We start from the raw sequence: 19,496 nt of genomic DNA on the forward strand, positions 1-19,496 counted from the left end.
ATCTCCAGCATCTGCAGTTCTCACTTTCTCCTCCTTGATGCCACACTCAGTCAAAACAGCCTTGATATAAAGGGCTCTCACACTCGCCACCTCTGGAATTCCACTCTTTGCCCATGTTTGAACCAAGGCTGTAGTGAGGTCAGCAGCTGAGTGACCCTGGTGAAATCCAAATTGGGCATCAGTGAGCTGATGTTTGCTGAACAAGTGCTGCTTGGTGGCACTGTTGATAACTCTTTCCATCGAGTTACTGATGATTGAGATAAGATTGATGGTGCAGTAATTGGCTGGGTTGGATTTGACCTGCTTTTTATGTGCAAGATATACCTGGGCAATTTTCCACATTGTTGGTTAATACCAATGTTGCAGCTGTACTGGAACAGCTTGGTTGTGGGTGCTACAAGTTCTGGAGCACAAGTCTTGAGTATTATTGCTGGAATATAGTCAGGGCCTATAGCCTTTCCAATATCCTGTGCTTCCAACTGTTTCTTGAGAGAGAGAGTCCAACTGTCTGAAGACTAGCATCTGTGATGCTGTAATCTCTGGAGGTCAGCCTAACTGGGTGTTGAAGATTATTCAGAATACTTCAGCCTTTTTTTAATGCTCTGATGTGATGTGACCTGCCTACTTCATAACTGGATGTGGCAGGACTGCAGACCTTAGATCTGACCCATTGGTTGTGAGATGGCTTAGCTCTGTGAACCATTTGTTCATGATATTGGCACACAAGTAGTCCTATAACTTCACCAAGTTGACACCTCATTTTTAGGTATTTCTGAGGCTGCTTTTGGCATGCCCTCTTGCATTCTCCACTGAACCAAAGTTGATTACCTAGTTTGATGGTAATGGTAGAGTGGGGGATATTCTGAATCATGGGGTTACAGATTGTGTTGGAGTACAGTTTTCCTGCTACTGATGACCCACAGTGCGTCTTGGATGCCAGTGTTGAGTTGCTCGATCTGTTTGAAGTTTAACCCATTTCATACCACGTATCACAATGAAAAAACAATTTGAAGATGGGACTTGTAACGATCAATTTTAAGACCAGGACTGTGCGGTGGTTACTGTTATAGAACAGATATGTCTGCAGCAGGCAAATTGATGAGAGTGTGGCCAAGTATGGTTTTCCCTCTTGATTTTCCAGACCCAGTCTAGGAGCATTGTTCTTTAGGACCTGACTAGCTCAATTAGTTGTGCTGCTCCTTCCTATCGGAAAGATGTTGTGAAACTTGAAAGGGTTGAGAAAAGATTTACAAGGATGTTGCTAGGATTGGAGGATTTGAGCTATAGGGAGAGGTTGAATAGGCTAGGGCTGTTTTCCCTGGAGCGTCGGAGGCTGAGGGGTGATCTTATAGAGGTTTACAAAATTATGAGGGGCATAGATAGGATAAATAGACAAAGTCTTTTCCCTGGGTTGGGGAGTCCAAAATGAGAGGGCATAGGTTTAGGGTGAGAGGGGAAAGATGTAAAAAAAACCTAAGGGGCAAATTTTTCATGCAGGGGTGGTACATATGGAATGAGCTGGTCATTTCAAATGGGAGTTGAGAGTCAAACACATTGCTATGGCTCTGGAGACATATAGAGATCAGAACAGTTAAGATTGGCAGTTTTCCTTCCCTGTACATTAGTGTACCAGATAATCTTTTTCTGATAATCTGATAATTTTTCTGATAATCTACAGCTTTTCTACTACCTTGAACATTTTGCCTCATTGAGCAGGGAAAGAAGCTTTATTGAATCTGCAAGTATGTCAAAGTCATTTAGAGTGAACAATATTTTGTAAAATAGAAATGAATGTACGTGACTAAATGAGCTGTTATCCAGCATCGAATTTTATACAACTGCATTTACAAGTGAATAAACCGAATTATGGTTGTCAGTCAGGGAAAATCTAGTCATTTACTGTTTTTGTTAAATTTACAAAAATATAAATGGTATGTTAAATGATTGATGTAACAACTTCATATAAGACATTCTGCTCTAACTTAAAATGATGTGTTCAGTTTGGTTTCATTATAAAACTTGAGCATGGCTTTGAAAGACTACATTGTTATGTTCTGGGCTGAACAGAATTTCCTTGTATTTCCTCTGTAGACACTGCATCGTCCTCCACCACTTCCGCCACCTACAAACGGTCCCCTCCACCATAGTCATACTTCCCTTCTCACCCCTATCAGCGTTCCAGAGAGACCTTTCCCTCTGCAACTCCCTCGTCAGATTCACGTCCCCCACCAACCCACATCCTGTTCCCGGCACCTTCCCCTGCCACCACAGGAAGTGCAAAACCTGCACCCACACCTCCATCCTCACCTCAGTCCAAGGCCCTCCAGGATCCTTCCACATCTGACAGAAATTTACCTGTACCTTCACAAATGTCATCTACTGTACCCGATGTGGTCTTCTCTACATCGGAGTGACAGGGTGCCAACTTGTGGATCATTTCAGAGAACATCTCTGGGACACCTGCACCCAACACCCTGTGGCTGAACACTTCAAATCCCCCTTCCACTTTGCCAAGGATATGCAGGTCGTGGGCCTCCTCCATCGCCACCCACTTCCTGGAGGAAGAACGCTTCATATTCTGCTTTGGGACCCTGCAACCACACAGGATCAATGTGGATTTCACCAGTTTCCTCATTTCCGCCTCCCCCCCACATTGTCCCAGTCCCAGTCGTCCAACTTGGCACCGTCCTCTTGTCCTGTCCATCACCTTCCTATCTATTCACTCCACCCTCATCACCTTCTTCCCCACCTTCATTGACCTATTGCATTCTCAGCTGCCTTCCCTCCCATTTATCTCTCAGGCTACCCCCCCCCCCCTCAGAAGCCTCATTCCTGATGAAGAGCTTATGCCCAAAGCGTTGATGCTCCCTCTCCTCGGATGATGCCAGACTTGCACTAGCACCCCACACTCGACTTCCTTCTATTTAAAGCCTAGGTACATTTTGGAGCTGCCTAACTAACTTCAGGATGCAGTGTCAGCAATAATCAGATTTATTTCTGTCAGACGAAACCACAATTAGCTGTACTTGAATCTTTGCAGGAGTTTATAAAGTCATTTTATAGCCTTGAAGGGTATGGCTGCTTTAATAAACTAAATTATTTCAGGATGTGACAAAGTTAATTGAGGGAAAGGATCTGGATGTCATATCCATGGACCTCAGTAAGGCATTTGATAAGGTTCCCCATGGTAGACTGATGGAGAAAGTGAGATCGCATGGGGTCCAGGGTGTACTGTCTAGATGTATGGAGAACTGGCTGGGCAACAGTAGACAGTAGAAGTGGAAAGGAGATTCTCAAAATGAAGAACTGTGATCAGTGGTGTTCCACAGGGATCCATGTTGGGATCACTATTTGTGATATACATAAATGATTTGGACGAAGGTATAGTAGTCTCGTTAGTGAGGTTGCAGATGACAGTAAGATTGGTGGAGTAACAGATAGTGAAGGGGACTGACAGAGAATGCAGAAGAATATTGATAGATTGGAAAGTTGGGCAGAGAAATGGCAGTTGGAGTTCAATCTGGGCAAATGCGATGTGATGCATTTTGGAAGATCCAATTCAAGAACGAACTATATGCTAAGTAGAAAAGCTCTGGGGAAAATTGATGGAGAGAGATCTGGGTGTTTAGGTCCATTGTACCCTGAAGATGGCAGCACAGTTTGATAGAGTGGTCAAGAAGGCATACGACATGCATTCCTTCATCGGTTGGGGTATTGAGTACAATAGTTGGCAGGTCATATTATAGATGTGTAGGACTTTGGTTTAGCCACATTTGGAAAACTGCGTACAGTTCTGGTCACCACATTCCCAAAATGATGTGGGTGCTTTGGAGAGAATGCAGAGAAAGTTCATCAGCATGTTGCCTGATATGGAGGGCACTAGCTATGAAGAGAGGTTGAGTAGATTCCAATTATTTTCATTAGAAAAGTGGAGGTTGGGGGAATCCTGATTGAGATCTACAAAATCAAAATCATGAGAGGTATAGACATGGTGAATAGCAAGAAGCTTTTTCCCCACGAGTGGGGAACTTAATTATTAGGGGTCACAAGTTCAAGGTGAGAGGGGAAAAATTTAAGGGAAGAAATGCATGGAAAGTTCTTTACGCAGAGGATGGTAGATGCCTGGAATGTGATGCCCGCGGAGGTGGTAGAGGTGGGCACAGTAACATCATTTAAGATGTATCTAGACTGATACATCAATGGGCAGGGAGCAGAGGGACACAGATCCTGAGAAAATAGGCGACAGATTTAGACAGAGGATCTTGATTGGCACAGGCTTGGAGGGCCAAAGGATTCTTTGTTCTAAATCAAATAACAGTACCGAAGGCAGAAAATGGTGTCATAGCAACTATCATTTAAATTTATTTTGCCTGAAATGAGCCATCTAAATTTGTTTACATTATCAGCAGTAGAATGTATCAGAAAGCTCCAGGTTTGGATCTCACAACAGAACAAAACTACCAGTACCTTTGCCATGATTCTTAATGAATTTTAAATATGCTGTGCAATAGAATGAATGCATTGCAAATGGAGACCCTTGTTGAATGGACAAGTTTTATTTATTATTATTCAGGTGTCTGATATACATAGAAACTCGTTACCATTTTTAGGTATTTCCGAATAAATCATTGAAAAAGCCATAAGTAGAAATTCTGTTTGCAAGATAACTAAGCGCACATTCTCTTTACCAAAATCTACATTTAAACCAAGGTTTCAGGGATCCCAGGTTCACATAGGGTAGTTCAGACAACTAACATAGAGTACCAGTAACCTTACCAATATCTGTTTGCAGGCATCTCACTATTTTAAAAGTGATATATAAATATACATTACCTAACTGTGAACCCCTGATCCATGATTACATTGATTTGCAAAGTATTTAATTTCCAGTGAGAAGAGTGTTGTTCTGCTCATCAAGGTTCCATCTGTGAACCAGACTGGTGATTGAACCTGTCCCAGTGAAGATGGATGAAGTAACGTTTTTGCTGATGTTTGTTTGTCTTTTAGCAGTATGTCTAGAAAACTAAGGAATGAATTTCAGCAAAACCTGGCATATAGACGGCCTCAGAAGACCTGTTTAGATTTTGATGAATGTGTGGGCCTGGCTCTTGGAAATTTTTAATGAATTTCTTTACATTGGAAGATAGGATGAATTGATTTTTAAAATGAAAAAGGTTAATCAAATTAGAATGTTAAATGTTTCCAGATATTGTGGATTGTGTCCATTATGAATTTGACAGCTGTCAAAGTGTGAGCAAAGTTTTCGGAGCTGGTTGTTTGGATGTGAATTGGTCTGGAACTATCTCAGTGAAATAGAAATGTTTAAATGATTTGTTTTCAGCTTCATTGTTACGGAGCACCAACCAAGCAGGGAAAAGCTCTAAGGAAGAACTGCATAACTATAACAATATTATGTGGTGATACTATGTGCTTGAAGTGTTCTTCACTTGTTAAATATATGTTGGTGTGAGACACTGATCACTGGACAGAAATTAGGTTCTGTAACAATTTTGGAGTTATATTTTTATTAGCAGGGAGTTACATTGTGGGGTAATTGAAATAAATATGATTTTTATGTGAATTTAAGCTAGTTATCACATTTGCTAATTATTTATTACAGTATTCATATTACTGTGGTTATTTTGCGTATTAGTACCAGGTTTAAACAGTGCAAATAACTTCTAAATTCTAAAACTTCTGTCTGTTTATGTTTAACAGGAGAGTGCTCAGGATGGTATGCCTTCACCAGCAGTCCCTGGAGCAGGAAAATCTAAGGTTTGCATGAAAACAAATCTTAAATGTTAACTTGTGATTCCTATTGAGACTGATAACTTTTTTCAAAAAAACCAAAATATTTAAATTCCTGTTTTAACTATTTAAGAGAATTGTATAAGATTTCAAATTTTAAGACTTCTACTATAACAAGTAAACTAAATAATTAATTGCACATTACATAGTAGGCAACTAATACTCTGAACAATAGAGTAGAGAAACCCAACAAGATTCTTAACATGACAGATGGCCCTATATATCACATGTAATATACACTTCTCAGAGTTCCCTATTTACAGACAATGGACCAAACCATCTCCCTTGTTCTTATGTTGTAATATCTGGTCACCAATATTCCAAGATTTTCTGGTCCATCTTCCAGCTGCAAGGTTTGTTCACATAATTGTTTCTCCTGGATTCATCATGGTAAATTTTCAACTGATATTAAAGCTCTGCAGGACCCTCTTCACTAAGAAGACAAGTTTTCACTAGCATTTTGTCTGGTAACTCGCAAAGCGCAGCATTGTTTTTGCAGCAGTTTCCCTGTCTGTCAATAATTTGTTTTCAGGCTGCCTGTAAGTCTCCATAAAGCAAGAACAGCTGTCTCAGAATTTGCATGCCTATCCATGGCAAAGCCAGATCAGCCATCCTTTTGTTTGCAGGTGTTAAACTCAGTATGTGGTTTTTCAACAATGTTTGACATGGCTCCATCCCTGAGTTAACTTAGTCACGTTGCGTTATTGCAGAAATAACAACAGGTCACACATTTCTTCCTGTTCTGACATTTTTCCTTGAAATTAAAAAGATAGTCTGACACACAATTATCTTGCATGACAAAGTGCACCAGTATTTTGGAGCTTGCTTTTAAAGAGCACCTATACATTAATCTCATCTAAATTAACAATGGAATATGTTGAATCCATACTCATTTATTTAACTGTGTTTACAGCTGGACACACTACCAAAGGAAGAGCTTATAAAATTTGCGAAAAAACAGGTTATGCTTTTGCAGAAGACAAAGTCAAAATGCACTGGTAATGTATATGACCAAAACATCTTTAAGCAGAATTACCTACCAGCACCTTCTTTTAAAAGTAATTATAATGGGCCAGATTTAGAACATAAGACACAGCAGCGGAAGTGGACTACTCAGTCCGTCCAGTCTGCTCCGCCATTCAATGCATTCATGGCTGATCTGATAATCCTTAACTGCACTTTCCTGCCTTTTCCCCATAAGCTTGATTGCCTAACTGATTAAAAATCTATTTATCTTCAGCCTTGAATATACCTAATGATTCAACCTTAACAGCCCTCTTTGGTAAAGAAATCCACAGATTCCCAACCCAATGAGAGATGAAATTCCTCCCCATCTCTGATTTAAATGTGTAATTCCCTGTCCTGTGATGATGTCCTCTAGTCCTGGGCTCTTTCACAAGGAGAAACAACCTTTCTGCATTTATCCTGTTATTCTCTAAGAATCTTGTATGTTCAATAAACTTGCCTCAAGTTCTTCTGTATTCCAATGAGTAAGGGGCAATGGCATGAGAGATGGAAGGGTGTAGTACATGCGGAGTGGGAGAAGGTGGGGATCAGATTGGGTCCAGAGTGAGGCCGGAATGTTGGCTCCCTGGAGGAAGAGAAGGGGAAGCAGATAAGGATCTGGGGAGGATAAGTATGGGGTCAGCTAAATAATTACTCCGGATTTGTACCAAAAAAGTCTTAAACTTTTTCACCATCGTAATTTACTTAATCAGATCTCCCTGAATTCTAACTCCTAAATGGAGACTTTTGGAGTCTTCCAGGCATACCTGAATTGCCCAGCAGAATCTTCAGTTTCCCAGGCAATACCTTCAGAGTCTGCTACAGAGCACCATGTGCAACCCTCAACTGCAATGCATTCATGACTGTCAAGCCATAGAAAAATCCAGGCTAGTTAGTGTTTTTGACCCAAGAATCAGGGTCCTTAGTCAATAAATGTTTAACTGTATACTCCTAATTATGCTATGAATTACGCTGGAAAGCAATTTTTAATTATCAGTAGGTTGACAGTATGATTCATTTGCATACACCTAAAACCTGTCCTTTGTAGGCAAAAAAGAATATGTCCACACATTGTACCTTTTTCACGGAGTAAAGGGCTATGGAGACAGCTAATCCCTGCTACATTCTTCTGTGGTATTACCAAAAGTGATTATTTGTATTGTTTTCTCTATTTACTTAAGAAAGGATTGTTGAACCAGTGCAATACATATTAAGGTATACTGAACCTGACTGCATGACGAAGTTGAAAATGGTCATTTCTTTTGTACTCATTCCTTTTTATCATATAGTTTAATTGTAAATAAGGAAGTGATCATGTCGCTTTGGTCATTGCATCTCACACCATTCCAACTGTCTTTCGTTTGTCATAGTGGCTGCAGTAATAAGTTCAATTCTGTCTGGTAAAGTGCTAAAGTTGTAATGACTGGGGCACTCTAATCAACCTACCCAAAGATTCATTGAACATCCTCTTGTAATCATTCCCCCCTCTCGAAAAGCTGATTCTTTTGAGGTTTTGTTTGCTGTGAGTAGTATCATGTACTGGTGTCTTGCACTTCCATTACTTAAAACATGTTCCATGACTACTGTTAAGGAAGGAAGTTAAAATAGTTGTTCATGGATATCAATTCTTCCAACTAAGCTGCAGCAATCACTTGCATTTATAGAGCACATTAAAATGCAGACAATTAGAAGCAATGAGATATTAGGAGGATTGACCAAAAGTATGATTCAACATAGGGTTTCAAGCAAACCCTTAAAGGAAATTCGTTCCTAGATTCTGATTCTGTGAAATGCCTGTACATCCCAAGGCAGTTCACAGAATCAGAATCATGGAACCAATTTCCTTTAAGGATTTGGTTAAAACCCTATGTTTAATCATACTTTTGGTCAACCCTCCTAATATCTCATTTTTTTTGTAAATGTCTGCATTTTATTCAAATAATTATTCCAAAGCACTTTGGGACACTTTACTGCATTAAAACTGAATATAAATATAAGATACTGTGCATTGACATTATCTGACTGAATCTCAGACCTTCTAAAATCTATGACAACAACTTGACCTGATATATTGTAGTATTCCAACTCAATTAAATATTATTTATTTCTTAAATTATGTAAAGATGTAAAATTGTATTTCATTATTATGTATTCTAATTATTAAGTTTGCTTTGGCAAATTTAGATTTAATTGACCAGTTTATTTTTTAAATGTTTTATCTTACATATAATGTCATTTCAGCACTGGAAAATGAAATTGCACAGCTCAGAACAAAACCAGCTGCTGATACTAATGATGCAGTCATCCAGGTAATAGCCATGAAGCAGGTGTTAATCATTTGTAATTTTTGCATCACTTTTACAGATAACATTGCATGTGCTTAATCATTTGCTTGACAAAAGCTAGCATAACAGCAGGAGTGAGTGCACAATTGTGCAAATATTTTCTTGGGCTCCTGAACACAAACAGAATAATAGTTGTTATTTATTTAGTTGTCCAGCTGTTACATTGGATTGTAATCCATTGTAACATTTTCTGGGTTATTGTACAAAGTCTAGGACTTCAAATCTGGGAACATTTGCAGAGTGTCTACGGGAATTTCCCAGACAACTTCCACATAGGTCTGTGTATCATGATTTTAGCAGTGTCCTGCCATGCATTTCCATTGTACGTTGGTGTCCAAGATTTGTTCCACTATCATAGTTGGATGAGTTTAATGTTACTATTTGCATGGTACTCAAATATATGTTTTGCTTATCTACAGGATGAGGCTGATATTTTGAACAGAAGAAAATTTGAGTAATGAAATTGAAATGCAACCCAATTGTTGATCATATGTTGGTTTTTTTGAAGGTATAAAGTAACTATGTACAAACGTTGTATGTGGATAGTAAATTACTTAAGTTTACATGAACACAATAACAGACCAGAATCTTTATAAAATTTTATAACTGTTCAAAATTAATTTGACACCTTAATGTAATTTGCACTATTCTGCTTATGTGACTAGGAACTGACAACCAGGCTGGATTCAGTACTATTGGAAAAAGCAGAAGCTCAACAAAGTGCACTTTCTCTTAGAAAGGAGCTTGAAAAAAATAAGGAAGAGTTGAAGGTAGTGACTAACTTGATTTAAAATAAATTTGCGCCAGGTCCTCCCCACATCTGTCCTATAATCTGCTTTTTGATCAATATTTTAGTTGCCCATCTTTAATGGCATTGCAAGTGTGCGGTACAGGGAACCCTGTCTTGTCAGTGTCCCCTCTTCCTCTTAGCCTGCTATTCTTTAATTCCCCTACCTTTCATTTGCTGGTCACTTTATGCTTCAAACTATCAGTGTTGCATAGTTAGCTAGTGGTCAGACAACAAATTGGGTCGGATGGTTGAGGGGCTGTTGCATGTTCTATGGGTTGGTACGTCCTTAGGTCAGGAGGTGGAGTGATCATTGGTGCTTAAGCTTGGAAGAAATGGGTCAGCTGTGAAATGATCTAACTGTATAACTAGGTATTAATCTAACATTTCCAAGGTAAGTAGGCCAGTAATCCCTTGTATCTAATCTAAGTCTCTACCTTCTCAGGGTTGTGAAATGTCTGGGCTGCAGGAAATGAAACCACTGGAAGTTTAAACTTAAAAAGCCAGTGTCCACCATCTGCAAGATGCACTGCAGATATTCATCAAAACTCCTTAGAGACCACCTTCCAAATAATGTCCACTTTCATCCAGAAAACAAAGACAGCTGATATATGGGAACACCATCACTTGCAGGTTCCCCTACAAGCCCATAACCATTCTGATTTTGCAGGAACTGAGATGTATTTCAATGTCATTGGGTCAAAATCTGGAAACTCCCTCCCTGATGAAATTGTTATGTGTACGTATAACAAATAGACCAAAACAGTTCAAAAAGGCAGCTCATCATCACTTTCCAAAGGAAACTAGGCCAAAGGCAATAAATGCTGGTCCAGTCCATGATGCTCACATCCCTTAATGAATTAAAAAAAAAGTTATTCTGCAGGATCCTGACCAGACATCTATGGACATGAGTCCCATCTCCAAAACTTCAGACACATGAAGATTTATTTTGCCTTAAAGGAAAAAACTTTACATTTTATTTGCATTAAATACCAAAACTTTTATGCTTCTGATTGACCGTATTCAGAAGCCTACAATTGTTACTGATGTGTTGAAGCTTGTATCTATATTAGGAAGCTTCAATCTAGCGAGGATCATTGTAGCTTCCCTGTAATGTTTTTTAAAAAGGCTGCTACTTTAGTCTTGCTAAGGTTCACCATCTACATTTGTAAACTGTTTCTATTAACATTGATGCAACTCTTTTTGAGGTAAACAGAGCATTTGTAATTTTTTTTACTTCTAAGGATGCACTGTCAAGAGAAATAGAATTCCAGGAGGAGATGAAGTTGTTAAAAAATCAGCATTTAAGCAAAATTGAAGCTTTGAACGGGGAATTGGAAGGTGTTCGAGCTAAACACGCAAAAGAAGTCACCAGTTTGGAAAATGAACTTCAAGCATCAAATCAGAAACACAGTATCCACATTGGAAAACTAGAGCAGCAGCTTGAAATCTTCTCAGTTCGGCAAACTGAAGCAGAAAGATTGGAAGAAGAATTAAACGCAGTTAAAATTGCCTATGAGGATCAGATATCACAGTTGAAACAACAGGTAGAAGCTGGTGTTGAGAAGCAGGAGGAAGAAATTAGAAAGCTACAAGAAAGTCATAGGGATACTGTTGCAAAAAAGGAAAGTATAATGAAAGACCTCCAGAAAGAACTTGAAATAATGGAAATCTCCCATCATGAGGAAATGACAACATTGAAGCAACAGTTGGAATCTGCAATCAAAACACACGAGAAGGAAATTCAGGAGCTGGAACAAGATTTAACAGAAAAACATTCAATAAAAGAGAAAAGTCTTGAGAATGAACAGATCACTAATAAGACCAACTATGAATGTCAGTTGAATGAACTGAAGGAAGAGTTAAGAAAAATGACAGAAGAGCAAACCAAGGTCCCAAAAGAAATCCCCAGTGAAGCAACTATTGAATCAAATGAGCAGATGAAGCATCTAGAGAACTATGTGAAAAAACTGGAATTGCAGGAAAGTTTGTTACAGGATAAACTTCTGTATATGAAAGATGAAAAAGAAAAGCTGGAGTTAGAACTATACCACACAAAAGAGGAGTTCTTCCATGAGCGAGAGGACTGGGAGTTTAAGATAAATGAACTCCAATTATCCAAGGAAGAGTATATGAATACAGTTGCAAAGCTGACAGATGAACTTCAGTCTACTAATGACCGTTGTGAAATGACGGTATCCCAGCATTCCTATGAAATGCAAATCACAACAGAACAAAATAAAAAAGCTATTTCAGCGCTCGAGCAAACTTTAAATGCTGCTGCTGAAAAAGAGAAATTGCAATCCCGTCTTGAAATAGATAATCTGAAGAAGCAATGCCAAACATTATTGGAGGAGAAAGAAGAGATAGTACTTCAATATGAAAATTTGCGTAAAACCATGGAGAGCTTACAGACTGAATTAGGAGAATCTGCTTCAAAGATCAGTTATGAGTTTGAAGTTATGAAGCAGCAACAATCTGATGAAATTCATGACCTACAGCAGAAACTCAGAAAAGTTTTTAATGAAAAAGATTCTCTTCTGGAAACGATCAATAAGTTGCAGTCTGAAGTTGAGGAAGCTAAAGAACTGAAGCAAACTGTCAGCAATTTGCAAGAGATGAATCAAGAATTGGTGTCATCAATACAGAAGAAGGAGGGAAACTTAAATGACTTGCAAGAACAAGTGGGCACTTTAACCCGAGAGAAAGAGGAACTGGTCTCAGTAGTGAATGATTCTGAAGGATCAATAGATAGTCTGAAACAATCTCTTGTGGTAGAGGAAGGTAAATGTGCAGAACTTGAGCAGCAAATACAAGTACTTGATAAGGACAAATGTGAGTTGAAGCAAAGATTGGATGAAATTGCACATCAATTGCTAACAGCAGTTTCAGAGAAGGAGTCTACTTGTCAAAAACTAAGAGCTATTATAACTGAGAAAGAACATTTAGACACTCAAACAAAAAATCTGGAAGGCTTTATTGCAAAATTAGAAAAAGAAAAGGAAGCTTTACAAAAAGAAACAGCAATGACCAGTTTGCAGAATGAAAATTTGGGAGCAAATGAAGAAAAACTTCAAGATCTCAGTAAACAGTTACAAATTCGGATTCAGGAAAGAGACAGTCTCCAACTAGCAGCGGGAATTGAAAAACAGAAGATTAATGATGTTAGACTTGCAATAAGTAGCATTCTGGAACAGGAAATCTTCAGCTTTACAAATGATGTTCCTGAGTTGGATGTACTTGAGGCAGTACAATTACTGAAGGAAACTATGACAAAATTCAGAGAGGAAAAGCAGTCTGTGACATTACAGTGCAATGAACGCATACAACAATTGCAACAGGAATTGGAATTACAGTCTAATGCAAATAGAGATCAACAGGCTGAGCTCAGTTCTTTAATAGATGACCTTCAAAAAGAGAGAACCCTTTTGCAGAAGCATCTAGATGAAGCACAGTTTGACAAGGAAGGATTGCAAAGGGATTTGTTAGAATTGCAGAACCTAAGTGAAAAAATCACTCGGGAAAATGAAGACCTGCTTGTTCAAATTCAGAATGTTACAGAAAAGCTTGAGAATCTGAAGACAGAAAAGCAAGAGCAAAATGAGAAAACTGAAAAAGAAACAACAGAAGAGAAAGAGGAACAATTAAAGTGCCAGCTGAATGAAAAAGAGTCTGAGCTATCAAAGTTTAAAGAGGAACTTCAAAAATTGAAGGTAACCATTAATTGAAAATGTAAATTTATTAAATGAGATTAACATGAACAAGTGCAGGGACTGAATGGTGCATTGTAGGCTAAATAGATTTAAATTCTTTTTGTTTCCTGTGAATTTGTGTTTAAGCTGAGCTTCCAGGAAGTGTGTTGAATATTTTTTCTTACATTCACTTCTAGTTTTCAGTGAGATATCATGTATTCACTGATGTCTCAAGATATCTCCCCCTTGTATATCTATTATTATACTGAAGACCATGATGCAAGTAGATGACATTTGTTTAATTTCTCAATATCATCTAGTTTATTTTCTATGCATAAATTTTGTAGACCTGAAAAACTGCTTTGAAAGTGACATTAGGAAACCATCTTTCTGTACAATAGCCAAATTGACTTGGAATGAATGTTCATTTTTTTCTGTGTTCTTTCTAAAGTTTCAAGGTGAAAGAAATTTAACAGCTCTTCAATGATTCATTTTAGATTCAAAAGTCTTTTGTCGCTCAATGTCAGTTTCTATTGTTCTGAGAGTTTTTATGCTAGGCCCAAGTCTCCACCTTCCCCTGCCACCAGTTTGCTTATCACAATTATATCAAAGAATTTAATCCCTCCAAAGAGGAATGATGCAGCTTGTTGGGAAACTTTAGTACGAGCACTGAATTAGACAGGAACAAATTGATTGTAATAACCAGACAAAAGTTTTACAAATTTGTAAATGAATTAATATTTTTAAGAACTGTACTGGATTAAGAAGTTGAATTTACTGCAATTTATTATTTGTTTGTCTTCAACTCATTTATTGGTTTAAATACGAATGATCAGTTTTAATTTTTCATATTTGGAAAAAACAACAGTTATTTTAATTTTTGATTTTTAAATTTTTACTTGGATCCTTGCAGTTTTATTGTAAAGGATACTGGGATTTTGTTTTCTGTTTCAAGGAACTTCATAATGTAAATAATACATTAAAATAATACAGAATAAAACATGAAACACCCAAAGATGGTGATAACCTTTGTTTCCTTGAATTAAAGCTGAAAAATGTGTTGCTGGAAAAATGCAGCAGGTCAGGCAGCATCCAAGGAGCAGGAGAATCGACGTTTCGGGCATAAGCCCTTCTTCAGGAAGGCTTATGCCCGAAACGTCGATTCTCCTGCTCCTTTTATGCTGCCTGACCTGCTGCGCTTTTCCAGCAATACATTTTCAGCTCTGATATCCAGCATCTTTAGTCCTCACTTTCTCCTTTCCTTGAATTAAATGCAGGATTTGATGCAGAAAACATCCAGTGAAGAGAACATTTTACAAAGCACAATTGTGGAACTGAATAACAAAATGGGTATGGTTTACTTTTGGTTATTGTCACTTTCATTGAAATTTAAACTATAATTATTCACTATTGTATCAAATGGGAGTAGAACAACTTTTTTCCAGAAGTTTTCTTAATAGATTGTTTTACATTGATAGCGAAGTTGACCCCTGGCAGTTTGTTCTCTAATTTGGCTTTGTGACATTAATTTGTGACAAGCTGCTACTACTGAATCACAGTCAACAATGAATATACCCAATATTATTATTATTTTATCATTTTATGTGCATATACATTCATGTATTTTATTTTGAATAAAACTCTCTGATAATTTAAGGACTTTTCATAATCAAGTAAAATGCAGTATTTAGCAACTTGGTATGTTTTGTTCCATTTAAATGATGTAAGTCCTTCAGTTTAATGCTTATCTTTTAGTTGTGACACTTCATTTAGTTAGGGATTTTTGTTTCCCCTTCGACCTTTTGAAGCAAGATTGACTTTTATAAAGTAACGTTACAGTTTTAATGCTGAGCTTCAGTATTTGACTTCACCAGTGGCTGAGTGATTTTGTTTAGTGAGACTCAAACTGGGAACATACTAGGTCTGTTGCCTAATAATAGCTGAGTCACGCAATAGGCTTTCACTCACTTGTGACTGATCAACAACTTTATAAAACTGATAGTGCATTTGTCAGAAAATCATTTTTAAAGCCTAACTCTTAAGAAATCTGCTTTTTTGGCAAGTTCCACATTAAGCATAATTTTCCTGTTCCAGATAACTGTAGTAAAAGTACTTTAAACCTCTATCATATTGCTTTCAAACTGATTAATTTGTTCTCTCATATTTCGTCCATTCTTTCTTCAGCCCATAATTTTTCATTTCCGTGGTATGTAGATGTTACGACAAAGGCAATATTTTTAGTTGACCTTAATTGCTTTTGACCAGGTGCTGGTGAGCTGCCTTCTTGAACACCTCCAGTCTGTGGGATATAGATACACTGTACTGTTCAGTGGAGAATTCGAGATTGTCATAGGATCAATAATGAATGAATGGTGATAAATTTCCCAGTCAGGATGACATGTGAGACTCAAAGGGGAACTTAAGAGTACTTTGATGCCTTTGTTCTTCTGAATATAGTGGGTTTAGAAAGTACTGTTCAAGAAGAATTGCTGTAGTGTATCGTGTAAATGGTACATGCCATGGGTGCTGTATGTCATTGGTGGAGGACATGAATGTTTAGCTGATGGATTCTATGCCAACCATGGAGGCTAATTGGTGTTCAAATCATTTGATGTTGCAGTTGAACTCAACCAGGCATGTGGAGGGCATTTCATCATATTGCTGATTTGTGTCTGAGTTGATGGAAAAGTGTTCGAATATAAGGAGATCAGTTATCTGCCACATGTTAGAGATCCTCTGACTTCCTTCTTGTGATTACAAGATTAATGTGGTAGTCCAGTTAAACTTTAGGCTAATTGTGACCTTTTGGTTGTTGATGGTGTAAGATTTAACAATGATAATTGAATGCCACTAGGAAATGATATGACTTCCCTGTTAGAAGCCATCATTGTCTGACATTTGAGTGCTGCAAATATTATCAGCCCAAGTGAATTTTGTCCCCATTTTGCTGTCTACAGAAAACTGATTTTCTTCAGGCTTACAAATGGAACTGAAAATGGTGTAGTCATCAGTTAACATCTCCTGTTAGATATTAGGAAGGTTAGAAGGTCATTGCAGCAGCAGAAGGCATTGGATTTAGGAAACCTCCCTGAGCTGACATTTGACAGTTCTAAACATGGTCCTTTATGCTCTGTATACTTTCAGTCTGTCAAGTTACACTGATTCCAGCGGACTTCAATTTTGCTCGGTCACCTTGAAGCCACACTTGGTTAAATATTGCCTTTAATTTAAAGGATAGGCACTGTTGTCTAATCTCCAGAATTCAGATCCTTTTTCCTTGTTTACTCAATGCTGTAATGAAGTTTGGAACTGAGTGATGATTTTTATGGACCAGGCCAGACCCCTCAAAACATTTTAAGAAAGTAGGCCAGACCCTAACTTTGCTAGTTGTTTTAAGTAGGTGTAAAGTGAATATTCCAGGAGAGATGCAGCTGGCCAGCTACTTAGTTTTAAATAAAACATAATTTATTTACACGATTACTTAATGAAACACAAAACATTGAGAACAGACTGTAGAATAATAACCTATCTGAAAACCCAAAGATTATCCCAACTTAATCATGCTGTTCCAAATACTTGCAACCATCCCAATAAACACCCTTTTGCAAAAAAAAAGGAAATATCCAACCGTCAAAGAGAGGGAGGATCATCATGGACCTGTTTCTCTGGGTCCAGCAGCTTCACCAATCTGCTTGCTCAAACCAAACCAGAGAAAAGCTGAGCTGGGAGAACTGGCCACTCCCCTTTCATTGTAAAAATGTTGTTTTTAAAACTTGAAAGCCTTTTTCCTGATGCAGTATCTGCTAGCTATAATCAAATTGAACCTAACAGCCTTCAAACCTAGACCTCCCAGAGTCTCTATGTTTACAAACCTTCTGGAAAAAAAACACCAAGGACGACATAACCTTGTTAAAGGAGCAGCATCATCGCATGTGCAAAATGAAAACTCCCAAGGAGTAGGTTATTAGTAAATGCTCTGGATAATACAGTACTTCAACAATACCTCAAACTACTTTGTTGATGATTGAGAGTGCAATGTTGGATTTGTTCTCCCTTTTTCTTGGTAAAAAGTACTCTAGCTTGATGACAGTAGGTATGCTTGAGTTTCATTGAGGCTTTTGGTTGTAGTTTTTTCCTGGGAAAACTGGTCCTGAAAATAATGAAAATAGGTATTAAAATCCTAGATGGTGGTACGACTAGAATAAAAACCTGGCTTGAAAGATCCTATCTTCAATTTTTGCAATTAGTTACCATGGTGATTAATTACTGAAGCATATTGACATAAGGTTGCAGCTGATCTTTAACAACATAGATTTTTTGAGGGGAAAAAAAACAAGCTAAATATAAAACAGAAAAATCTTAACAGCTGCAAAATAAACAACCTGTTTCTAAATGCTGTCCTTTCACAGATACTCAAATCTAGAGAAATATCACTCTTACCTCAAGTCCTTTATTTTTTACTTAACTGACCGTTCCCTATTTTTTTTCTCCCTTAAACTGCTGAGATGGTTTTATGGTTACTTTCCAAGTCTGCTAGTATGAACTTTTCATGATTCCGAATGCCTAAGCCTTTTTGCTTTTAACATTTTGAAGAACTCTTTCAGCTTGGAATCTCCGTGAACTAAAAACATTTTTGCTAGGATGACTGCAATGAACTGAAAATCTTCATCCTCGTTCTAGGAGGAAGTTGTCAACCTTTGGAACTGAAGCCAAAAGCTAATCTAACAGCCTCAGATGTGCTGCAAAACTCTGCTGTATTACCACTTGATCCATTAATGATAGTGTTCTGCCAGATACTTGGCTAACATCACATGCCATATAGAAAAAGGCTTATTTTGTTACGTACTTACTCCCTGCATCTGCTGTTACTTTGGTTTTCTAATTTTATTCACATCATTCTTGAACTGCCTTTGTCCTGTGTTGTGCCAAATCTTGTATAGCCATTTACCCCTGTGATTGCTGACCAACACGGACTGTCAGTTAAATAATGTCACTTTTAAAAACTCTCATCTTCAATGTCACATTCCTCCATTTCCGGTCTTGCCTCATCTCTGTCATTTATTCTAGCCCTCCATAATGTCAGCAATCCTCTAACTTTGGCTGGATAGTCCCACTCCTTCCTCACCCTCCCATTCTCATGAAAGAAGTAGTTAATGTTTTTCATCCTTCTCTTTTAAACTGATGGACAAATTTCAGTCACACTGTAGCCCAAGGAAAATCCTGGTTCTGACTCTTTTTAAAGAATTGTTTAACTCTTTGAAGGGAGGGCAAATTAACCAATTTGGTGGCATGGGATAGTGGGCAGAGAGAAGGTGTTTCTTTAATGTTCTGAATTTCATCAGCAACATGGTGCAGTTTACCACTATCAAAAGATGAGTTTTCTGAGCTTGTTGATGTGTAGATCAATCATCCTTAGAGGAATAGAAATCCTTAACGAATTTTATATTGTATTTTGTAGTTGAAAAGCCTCAAGGAAGAATTGCTTTATGATAATAAGTGTGGCAGTGTACGTGCTGTACTGAATACCCTTTTACCTTTTACAAATTTGTGACATTCTAAAAATACAAAAGAAATTTGATAACCAACAACTAGTCCCAGAATTGTATCCTAAGTTTTAAAAAAAGTTGCAGTGTTGTTCATGAGACTTGCGTGTGATGTTTCTGATCATTTTGTTGATACGACTGTAGTATTATGGTTTTATTAGTTTTAAATTGAGCAGGAATTTCCACTGAAATTTGCTTACTGTTTGGTGTATTTTGGCTGCAGTTTGTTAAGCTGATATCTAACTTCAATATAAACTTAACAAAAACTATTCTATGCCATTTACATAATCAGCAGTGAGTACCAACCTGAATGTCT

General features: G+C 37.7%; 1 protein-coding gene across 1 annotated transcript in view; it reads left to right on the forward strand.

Annotated features, from left to right (window-relative positions):
* The window catches only part of LOC132816441 (GRIP and coiled-coil domain-containing protein 2), a 67,232-nt gene that overhangs the window by 3,940 nt on the left and 43,796 nt on the right, over window positions 1–19,496 (forward strand). Inside the window, exons 2-7 of the mRNA XM_060826025.1 lie at window positions 5,719–5,775; window positions 6,722–6,806; window positions 9,055–9,122; window positions 9,824–9,928; window positions 11,190–13,658; window positions 14,915–14,987. Coding sequence (XP_060682008.1) covers window positions 5,719–5,775; window positions 6,722–6,806; window positions 9,055–9,122; window positions 9,824–9,928; window positions 11,190–13,658; window positions 14,915–14,987 — 2,857 coding nt within the window. The remainder of the gene's footprint in view (window positions 1–5,718; window positions 5,776–6,721; window positions 6,807–9,054; window positions 9,123–9,823; window positions 9,929–11,189; window positions 13,659–14,914; window positions 14,988–19,496) is intronic.

Source organism: Hemiscyllium ocellatum, chromosome 6 (assembly GCF_020745735.1).
Source record: "Hemiscyllium ocellatum isolate sHemOce1 chromosome 6, sHemOce1.pat.X.cur, whole genome shotgun sequence".
Lineage (NCBI taxonomy): Eukaryota > Metazoa > Chordata > Chondrichthyes > Orectolobiformes > Hemiscylliidae > Hemiscyllium > Hemiscyllium ocellatum.